Source organism: Lactuca serriola, chromosome 7 (assembly GCF_051521515.1).
Source record: "Lactuca serriola cultivar US96UC23 chromosome 7, Lser_US96UC23_V15, whole genome shotgun sequence".
In the NCBI taxonomy this organism is placed as follows: Eukaryota; Viridiplantae; Streptophyta; class Magnoliopsida; order Asterales; family Asteraceae; genus Lactuca; species Lactuca serriola.
This window is the reverse complement of record NC_136414.1, coordinates 15,468,321-15,478,868: the sequence shown is the minus strand read 5'-3', so window position 1 is coordinate 15,478,868 and position 10,548 is coordinate 15,468,321. Positions and strand designations below refer to the sequence as shown.

Below are 10,548 nucleotides of genomic sequence, written 5' to 3'. Positions count from 1 at the left end.
CGCTTATCGTCTCGAAATTGATTAGCCCGGATCTGCAGGCGTTACAAATGATGACGTTGGTAGGTCCAAGATTCGTTGTCGAAAAAGGAAATGATACAAAAGCAAAGTGTTCATACATGCAGTCAATCCATTGGGGTACAAAGACAATGGAGAATGTTGTGGGGGTGGAAGAAATAATCTCTTAAACAAAAGCCACATGTCTGGTTATGTGGCCAAATCTATTTGTAGAGAAGACGGTGCTCCAAAGCAGCCGCTTACCACATGAACTCATACGAGAAAAGTAGAAAACGTCGACTCAAAACCAACCAAAACACTAAAGAACGCAACCAAACATAAACCACTGTCCCAAAACTAAGCACCACACTAAACACTACTCATATTAATTTGTATATAACACTACTCATATATGTTTACAATTTTTAAGGGAAATTAAGTAATTTAACCACTTTTTAATGTGTATTTGAATTTTTTTTTTTTGCGAAAATAACCACTTTATTCGGAATGGGGGCATTTCAAACCAAGAAAAAGTAGTTTTTTTTATTAATTCTGGAATGACATTACGGATTCAAGACTAAAATATTGGATTTCAAAAAAAAAATCCGGAATTTCAAGAATATGTCTGAAATCCGAAGAACAATTCCAAAATTTTGAGAAAAAAAATCGTTTTTACTTCAATTTTATAAAAAGTTAAACAAATACAGTAAATATGAATTATATAATAATAATAATAACCATTAACTATAGATTTGAATAAATTTTTATACAAAAGCTGTCATTCCTTTCTTGTATACATTGGTCAGACTTAGTTTCTTATTGTTAAGTCGAAGCTACTTTCTGACATCTGTTTTTCAGTTTGGTTGCCTGAGGTGGGGTATGCCCCTTCATTTATGTTTACTTCGGGGGTTCTCCTCCATTATGAACTGATGTGTTAATCCTAACTAAATCGGTGTCATAATTTTAGGGATTAAATGTGTTTTATTTATGTTTGATTGAAGTTATTTTTGGTATAAGATAACATATTTAAAAATAAAATTCCTAAATCGATATTATAATAACACATGACAAACAATAAATACAAATACATATTAGACTGATATGTGACTACATCACCTATTCTTTTATTAATATAAGAATATTAGTGTAAAAAGTAACACGTTTCATTAAAAAACAATGATATTAATACTTAGAAATGAACATTTTAGACATAAAGGAGGATATTTTTTAAAAAATAGTAAAAAGCCAAAATAAAAATCCGGAATCTTAGATCAAAGCCGTAACGAAATATTTCGAAATGTATCATTTTTTAGAAAATTTGAAAAATGGTCTGGAATATGAAAGTGGTCCGAAATGAAGCATTTAGAAGAAAGGGGTGATTATGGTTATTTAAAGAAAAAAAAAAACTCATTTATAAAAAGATTATTTTACTCAATTATTTTAATGTCGTTAAAATTGTAAATGGTTTTTGTGAGATTTTTACACAAAAATGATCTGATTTATAGTGCTAGCCTTGGAGTAGAAGTCTCCCCTCAAAGTCAAAACATCCAAACGCTCGGTATCCCCAATCAAATGGCACACCCGCCGCCGTCTCCGTCGTCTTCCACCGCTCAATACACCCAACAATTCCTCAGTTCTGTCCTCTCCCAGCGCGGCCCTTCATCCCTTCCCTACTCCGAAGATGTCAAATGGCTCATCCGTCAACATCTCATCTCTCTCTCCGAAACCTATCCCTCTCTCCAGCCCAAAACCGCAATCTTCACCCACAACGACGGACGCTCCGTCAACCTCCTCCAGTCCGAAGGCACAGTTCCGATGGTGTTTCAGAACGTCACCTACAATATCCCCGTCGTGATCTGGCTCATGGAGACTTACCCTCGTCATCCGCCTTTCGTCTTCGTGAACCCCACGCGTGATATGATCATCAAAGCCCAACACTCTTTTGTTAATCCATCGGGATTGGTTTCCATCCCTTACCTACAAAATTGGGTTTATCCAAGCTCTAACCTGGTTGAATTAACTCGTAATTTGAGTCATTATTTTGGTAGCGACCCCCCTTTATACTCTCAACGACGACCAAACCCTACTCCAAACCCTAATTACAATCCATCTGTATCTTCAAATGCATCGCCTTCTGATTCGATTTCAGCGGGGTCTATACGGCCAGCGATTCCACCAAGGTCTTATCCGCCATCACCGTATGGGAGTGCCTCCGGCAGTGGAAGGATTCCATCACCGTCTCCCCCACAGCGGTTAGGATCAGCCACGGAGGATCCAGGCGAGGTTTTCAAGCGGAATGCCATCAATAAACTGGTGGAAACTGTTCATGTTGATGTTGAAGCGTTGCGGAAGAAGAGGGAGGTTGAAATGGAAGGGATGTTTACTGCTCAAGCGGTGTTGAGGCAGAGAGAAGAAGAGGTTTTGAAAGGATTAAGAGAGATGCAATACGAAAAGGAAGCTTTAGAGCAGCAATTACAGATGGTTTTGATGAATACAGACGTGTTAGAAGGGTGGGTGAGAGAGAATGAAGGAAAATTGGGTGGAGATACAACAAATGTTAATGGCGATGAAGCTTTTGAGCCATCAGATCCTTTATCAAAACAGATGCTTGAGTCAACTTCATCTGATCTTGCTATAGAAGATGTAGTTTATGCATTGGATAAAGCTGTTCAAGAAGGGTCAATACCATTTGATCTCTATATGAGGAATGTAAGATTATTATCTAGAGAACAGTTCTTCCATCGTGCAATGGCTGCAAAAGTCAGGGCTGCTCAGATGCAAGCTAAAGTTACAACAATGGCTTCCAGGGCACCTCCATATGCTATTTGAGTCGGCCTTCTTGTTGTGTGGTATGTGCAGCTTATAAAAAAAAAAAAAAAAAAAAAAAAAAAAAACCAAAGTTGATGAGTCATCCTTGTTTATTTCTCATCATGTTTTCACCTTTACTTGTGAAGATCTGTGAATTCATTACATATGTGTTGCTCACTTTCAAAGACTTCTTATAGAACAAAGAACAAGATTATTTTAATTTGATATTGCTAGCATAAACTATAGGGTGTTTGGAGTTGTGTTTTGAAAGTGATTATGCGATATTTAACAATTATAATGAGATAATTAGTTTTAATAAAATGTTTTACTAGAGGTAGTATATGATCATTTGATGTGCTTTTAGCCTTTTACTGCCTGAAGTTACAATAATTTTCAATGGTATTTAGTGTTTGAGATATTTTGATTATATAATGAAGTAATACTGTAATAGATCAAATAAGGGTTTAAAGTAATATGACATAACTTTTTAACCTTTGACATGATTGGACACACAATAGATTACTATGTGTGGTGTGCATTGGAGTAATGAATAATGTCAATGTGACAAAAACTGTAATTTTTTGTCCAACCAAGAAACGTGGAATGAGGATTCGTTATTGTTCTTTTGTCTATATAAAAGACGTGAATGCCCTTCTCATGGTAGACTGGGCTATATAGTTGATGTCAACTACACTCCAGAGTCATTTGACTTCATTATTCTATGCTGTATATCAACATATATTTGCAATTTTGCATCTATTTGTGTTCAACATATGAACTTATTACTAGAAGCAAATCTTGATAGAAACTCAAATGTTACTTATACTAGAAGCCATTCTTGAGAATACTGATTTGAATGAGTAATGGTACTTTTATCAGTTTATGGATAAAGTGTTATATATAATTTATTTATTATTATTATTTTTTTATAAATTAGATTAAATGACCAGGCTATTTGTGCATTAAACAAATTTTATAATATTCAACATCTTTGACAGTATTTATCAATTTTAATGCGGGAGAAGTTGGAAGGAAAAAAAATAAAAGAACAGATAGGTAAATGGTTTATACATTAAGCTAGTTTTTTTTTGCTTAATCCAATAGGTAGAAAAAAGAAGAAAAAATGATGTATAACTGTCCATGTTAAGGGTTTAACTCATCGACTAAAAAAGAAACATCTATTTATCCATTAAATGTATAACTCATTGACTAATAAAGAAAAATCTATGTATATCCATCTAGATTAAATGTATCAGTATAACTCATTAACTAAAAAAAGAAACATTAGAGAAACTCAATTGTCACAGAAACAAGGAGAAAAACAAGCACCATAAAGCTATAATTTATATTTTTAAATTTCATTCAAATTCGATTTCCATCAACTTTTTATTTATTCTCTATTCATAGCTTTTGCAGATTTGAAGGACCCAAATGTTATTACCATTTTATACTTGAAAACTAATTATTAATCAAGTGTTATTAGGAACCAAAAGTTAAAAGATCCACAAGGAATATGAAACCATTAAAAGATACACAAGCAAGATGAAATCATCAAGATTAGTGGAAGTTGCTCTCCCTTATGGATTGGGAGACCTAGGTTTGAACCCTCCTGCCCCCATTTCGTTTATTTGTTGCGGTTTTCCCTCCAAAGAAGCATCGCTGACATGGCAAGCACGTGGCAAGCCATGTCAGCTCTGACTCAGCCCCTTTACGTTTTTGAGGCATTATCGCACAAAAATCCAACTTTGCGCATAATCAACCATTTCATGTAAAATTGAGGGCTTTTATGACAAAAACTCATGTGGTTATTACTTTGGAAAAGATTAACAAAAGCAATTGCAAAGGGATGAAATGGGCATTCATTCATATTTGAAGCCGCTGATATCATGGTTAAACTAACTAATCAGTGTACTTTTATTGTATTACCTATTTAGTCATTTAAAAATTAGATAAATTTATGGAAATTGTAAATGCAAAAAACAAAACTCTGAAGAAGAATGGTTTTGTATACAAATTTACAACTAAAAACCGAATATAATGTACATGGAAACTTAGGATTTAGGATTTACAAATGATTCTGATTCCAGATCACTATTTAGTATATACAAGGCTCTAATCTACCTAAATTTTGTACATGTCAAAGTCATCAAAGTACGGCTACATGACGTTAAACTGATAGAAAAATGATGATAAGATTAAGAAACCCGGATTTCTGCAAATATAAGATATAAAAAAAATAATTAGGGTCAAATGGTGAATTGCGTAGGTAGATGATGAAGGTTTTGCACAACAGGGATCGGGATAGGAAGCTTGTCACTGTCACAGTCGCTGTTCCGGCTTTTGTGCATTTGTTTTTGTACCGCTTTTATGGCGGCTACTCTAGCGGCATTAGCCGCCCGATTGGCGGATGTCACCACATTGTTCACTTTTTGGTCCATTTTTTCTGATGCATCATATTCATATGCTTTCTCTGCTGCCCTTCGTGCTTCCTGATAAAGTAGATAACAATAAGGATAACACATGCTATATAAATCCATTGGTGATGGGTGTGATTTTGTAGATTACCTGAACAGCATTAACAACTTTTGAACGATATTCAGTGACAGTTGATACAGGACACATTATATTCTTTGAGCTTGGAACATCAAGAACGCCATTTTGCCAGTGCCCAGATTGCGTTTCACCATTTCTGAAAGTGTACACTCCGAATCCTTGCCGTCTTCCTTCATGCCATGATCCTTCGTATCTATGTCCATTTGCAAAATTATACACTCCAAATCCGTGCATTTTGTCAGCGAAATACTCTCCAGCATATGTATCCCGATTCCTACAAAAGGAAACAACACTTGAAACTTGAAATTCCCATACAAGAACAATCAAATGCATATAAAAGTATGGTGGTCGAAGTGATTGATGATGTTACCTGAAATGGTAATAACCAAGACCATGTTTAACGCCCCATTTGAATGCGCCTGCATACCGACCACCATCTTCACAGCAATGAACACCACATCCATGGCTGCGACCATTAGACCATTCACCGGAATAAACATCTCCGGTATAAAACTTGTATACACCGAGGCCGTGTCTTAACCCTTGTCTATACTGGCCTCTGTATCGGCTTCCCTTCACCCACGTTTCGACTCCATAACCATCGTACATTCCGTCAACCCAATCGCCTTCATATCTCCCACTCATGTAATAATAATAAACACCACAACCAGAACACTTACCCTTATGAAACTCACCTTCGTAGACATCGCCGTTACTGTATGCTTGCACCCAACACCCGGAATTCACTCTTTTTTTGTTCCCTTTTGGCTTTGATCCGATTGACCAGAACACCGGCAATGGAGCTCTGGCAGAATGGGTGGAGGAATATAGCTTAATTGGGAAGGATCTAGCGAGTAGTGTTCGGAGGGAAGGGAGCTGAGGGAGGCCGAGATTGAGGGAGAATAACAGTGCAGCCGAGAATGCAAAAGCGGATAGGAAATCGAGCACGTAAGATTGGCTTGGGCGAGAAACTAAGAAGTAGAAGAACGGGAGAGATAACAGAAGGATTAATCTTATGTGAGATTGAAGGCGGCGGAGATGGCGGAGACGGTCGAGGAGGTGAAGCGCAACAGCCCGCTTAGAGTAATGTTTTTCCGGTGAAAAGGGTGAATCCGAAGATAAATTGGTAGTGGTTTGGGGGAAAATTGGTCGTTTGTGTGGGGTTGATTTAGGAGCTGGTGATGAAATTGGAGTAAGATCAATATCAACATCATTGATTACAATTTCGTGTTGATGATTAGGGTTTCCATTTGTCACCGTTGTCGTGAAATTGTTGAAATTATTATTGTTATCATTGGGTGATGGCAAGACTACTAACAAAGAAGACGGTGAAGATGGTGATGGAGGTGAATGGTTGGAAATTGGAGAAGAGAATGCTGGAATGGGATTGAAATCGGAAGAGACACCGCTGCTATCTTTTCCGATCTGAATTTCAGATATTTTTTGATGCATTACATCCGTGAATTAACACACTACAGATACACAGATTGGGTTTTTGCCAATGAATTTGCTCATGCTTGTTGCGAATTCCTGAAGAATCCCTTGAAAATTTCTGGGTCGTCAAAGAAGATTTTGATAAATTGTAGACAGATTTTCGAGAGATTCATAGAAGAAGGAAATCGAAAGCAAAGCGGATTTTGCGTTGAATTGATGGTGGAAGAATGGAGGCGCCATGATTAAGTTTTGAAGAAAAAGAAGCCACCTTTCATTGTTTTCTTTTTGGTTTTCTCTAACAATTTTTTATTTTGGCAATTAATGTACGAGAAAAATGATCATAGTTATTTGTTTTTTTAATAGAAATTAACCAAAATTTAAGAAAATTACCTTAATAACCATCATCTCTCTCTCTCTCTCTCTCTCTCTCTCTCTCTCTCTCTCTCTCTCTCTCTCTCTCTCTCTCTCTCTCTCTCTCTCTCCTTGAAGCCACAACCCAGGAAAGATGGAAAAACGGGATATCGGCCTCTCCATCTCCGATTCTCGACTGTTCCAGCCCCATCTCCATCCTTCCTTTTTTAATTCAACACCCACCACCTGCTTGTTGTATTTTCAAGTATCATCGACATCCAAAACAGCCTCCTAGCAAGACTTAAACTGCTGAGAAACTGTCACGAGAAAAGCACCGGCAACTCTCCCTTAGACGACCAAAAGAAGCCTCAAACACCCCCTCATTCCCTTGACCGACAGATGCTGCTACTGTCTCCCTTCTGTCGGGTTACGGCCGGCGATGAGGCAAAATGAAAGAAGGAAACCGCCGGAGCAGACCTATACAGCCGACGCCCCTCCCCCTTTCTCAATATCGCCAGCCGCATGACCACCATTTTGACTGCCTTCGATCGCCTGATGCCTTCTCGATCTAATGAAGACGAAGATGAAGACCGAGGTCCCTTTCTCAGCCTCACCTTGTGATCTGCTTGAACCTCACTAGTACCCTCGATTTTTGATTACTTCCATTCGTGTTCTTCCCCGATCAGACGAAGAAGACGCACCATCTCCCTTTTGCATTTCAGTTCATCGACGAAGTGAAGATCCAATTTAAGATGGGTTCTTTTGAGAGAGAGAGAGAGACCCTTTATTAAATAATTATATTTTTTAAATAACAAAAAACTTCATAAATGGTCCATCTTTTGTGAAATGACGGAAATACCCTTCACTTAACGGCCAAAAGCTAACGGAGTTAGCGAAAATGACCATTTGTTAAAAGTTTTGAAACCACAGGGACCATCTGTGAGGTTTTTTGAACTTCGGGACTAAACTTGATATTTTTGAAAACCACAGGGACCATTTTTAAAGTTTTGTCTAAAGTAAAAATAATAAATGTTTGTTAAATTCAAAATCATTTTTTTTCCAGAATAGTTTTTTTCTTTCAATCCGTTACTTTTCTTTTAAAAAATTCCATTTATATTTTTAACTATAATAGTTTTTAAAATATGATTTTAAACCAAATACCTTTTAACTTATTAATACACAAAAACTAATTCAAATATATTTTTAAAACTCGTTAGCTACTACCATAAGTCAATAAGTACTTTTGGAGTAAAAAACAAAAAAACAATCTCAAACGTCTTTTAAACTATAAAGAATGGTATCATCCTTAAAACGCTTTCACATGAGTTTAAAACATTGTCACATCAATAACATCTTGAACATTTTTTGGAGAGTGGTAGCACACTGGTTGCATTTTTCTTAAACTTAAATAAATTTTATTTTTATAAAACATAAACATTTCATATTAAATAAAAAAGTTACAATAAATTAAAATTTAATATATCACTTAATAAATTAAAACATGAAAGTGGGTCAAATCCAAGCCTTAATAAATTAACACTTAATTATTTTAAAAAAAAATCAGTATTTTTTTTATTAAAAATGGACATTTAAAAAAAAGTTAGGTATAACATTAAAGTGAGTTAAATATAAGCTTTTACTCCACTTTCTCTCCCCTCTCGCTACCGGCTTGGCGCGGGCACCTTGGCAACCCCATAAGTGAAAGCTAGGGGCGGCATAGTGTATACAACTATCTATAGCAAGGGAGATGACGAGGCTTAACACCTCCTACTTTCCATAGCCTAAAAAGTTTTTTTTTTTTTTTTTTTTTTTTTTTTTTTTTTTTTTGCATTTTGATTACTAATTTTTCCTTTAAAATTTATATTCCTAACTCTTTGGCTTATGTTTATTACATTGTTGAACTTTCTAGAGGTTGTGAAAAGTGTAATTTTTTAAAAGTTATTTATGAAAGTGATTTTAAATTTAGACGATTGTTAGGTGCATTTCATGCATATATTTTGTAGTTTTACTCCATAAAGTGCATTGCATTTAGATTTAAACTCATGCATGTTGCATGTTTTTCGGGATTTTTTCATGATGCAATTCCATTCACACACTTTTGTGATATTTCAGGGACTTTTGAAGGTAGGATCTTAATTGAGGTGACGAATAAGAGATATGGATGAAGTTTCAGGACTATTGGAGCATCGAGAAGGGAGATTTCAAGAAAATGAAGATTTTAACTTTACAGAAGTTTACATGGTCGTGTAAATGCAAGCTTTGAGTTTACACGGGCCGTGTAAACGCATACTCATGAGCAGTGTACTTCGAAGACCTGGCCGAATTGAACAATATACTTTTTGCATTTACATGGCCGTGTAAATGCAAGCCTTGAGTTTACACGGGCTGTGTAAATGAGGTCGTCAGTTTAAATCAGTTTTTCTCCTTTCTAAAAGGATGCAACTGGTTCTAGAAGGGGAGTGTCGTTTTTGTGAGTTCCAGGAGGCGATTTTGGGAGTATTTTTGAAGACAATTGATGTTTGAAAACATTTGGATTTCACTTGGATTTTAATTTGTAACACTTTAACTTCAATTTCTAGGTTTGTGCTTGTTCTAGTCATGAGTGGCAAGAAACTTAATTCTCCAACTTCATGTATTGACAATTGTGTGTGATTCCAATCATTTGACTTGGTGTTTGTTTTAAATGCTATCTAATGAATTTGATTTTGTTTTAAATTGAATGTTTGATTTCAATTCTAGATCTTTTTGGCCAATTGAGTTAGGGTTAAATCACTGATGTTATCTATTATACAAAATCCGTATTTGTTTTGTAAAATAGAATAAGTAACAAGTACTAAATCATACTACTTGCAATGATTTTAGTACAAATCAAATTCAAACATTCTAATACTCCCAAGCTTATGAGGAGTATATAATGTTATTGGTAAAATTCATAATGAAGTATAATGCAATCTTTCACCTATTCTAAGAACTTGTTTAGATTAGGTTAGTTACATTAGAATTAATTAAAGAGCTTATTTTAATTAATTAAAAAATGGAGAATGTGAAGTGTTAGAGCTTATTAACATTTCTAATACCAACTTAATTAGAATTGAACAAATATCATTTCATCCATGGAATCACATTGCTAATTTGTCTTGCATAGAGTTGGAGTACTTACAAATCTTAAGTTTATTTTACTTAATCAATTGCTTACTTATTACTTTTGTCCTTTATTTAAATCATTGCATCTAACCCCCCCCCCCCCCCATCTTTTGTAATCTCATTTGTACCTTGTGCAAAAGGGTATAAGCATTTATCTCGTATCTGTGTGGATCGATCCTACTTACCTTGTATTACATTTTTAGTACAAAGTAGTAGTGTTTAAGGAGTCATTTGTACCCATATATTTGTTGGGTTTGACGTCCT

The 10,548-nt window shown here is 35.5% G+C and overlaps 1 protein-coding gene and 1 pseudogene across 1 annotated transcript; one reads left to right on the top strand and one right to left on the bottom strand.

Annotated features, from left to right (window-relative positions):
• The first annotated feature begins 1,461 nt into the window (after window positions 1–1,461).
• LOC145061041 (protein ELC-like pseudogene) lies at window positions 1,462–3,022 on the top strand (annotated as a pseudogene).
• Window positions 3,023–4,790: 1,768 nt separating this feature from the next.
• Window positions 4,791–7,057, bottom strand: LOC145061039 (uncharacterized). Its single transcript, XM_079008403.1, has 3 exons — window positions 5,726–7,057; window positions 5,368–5,629; window positions 4,791–5,291 (listed from the first exon to the last, which is right to left on the bottom strand). Exons 1-3 carry the CDS (start codon window positions 6,805–6,807, stop codon window positions 5,049–5,051), a joined length of 1,587 nt encoding a protein of 528 aa, XP_078864529.1. The 5' UTR covers window positions 6,808–7,057; the 3' UTR covers window positions 4,791–5,048.
• Between the last annotated feature and the right edge of the window lie 3,491 nt (window positions 7,058–10,548).

What these genes read in the sequence shown, in the direction of transcription:
- LOC145061039 (XM_079008403.1), bottom strand. Translation starts at nt 6,807, where the DNA reads ATGCATCAAAAAATATCTGAAATTCAGATCGGAAAAGATAGCAGCGGT. An exon ending in CTTGGTTATTACCATTTCAG is followed by an intron (nt 5,630 to 5,725) that starts GTAACATCATCA and finishes TTCCTTTTGTAG; the next exon opens with GAATCGGGATACATATGCTG. An exon ending in AAGTTGTTAATGCTGTTCAG is followed by an intron (nt 5,292 to 5,367) that starts GTAATCTACAAA and finishes CTACTTTATCAG; the next exon opens with GAAGCACGAAGGGCAGCAGA.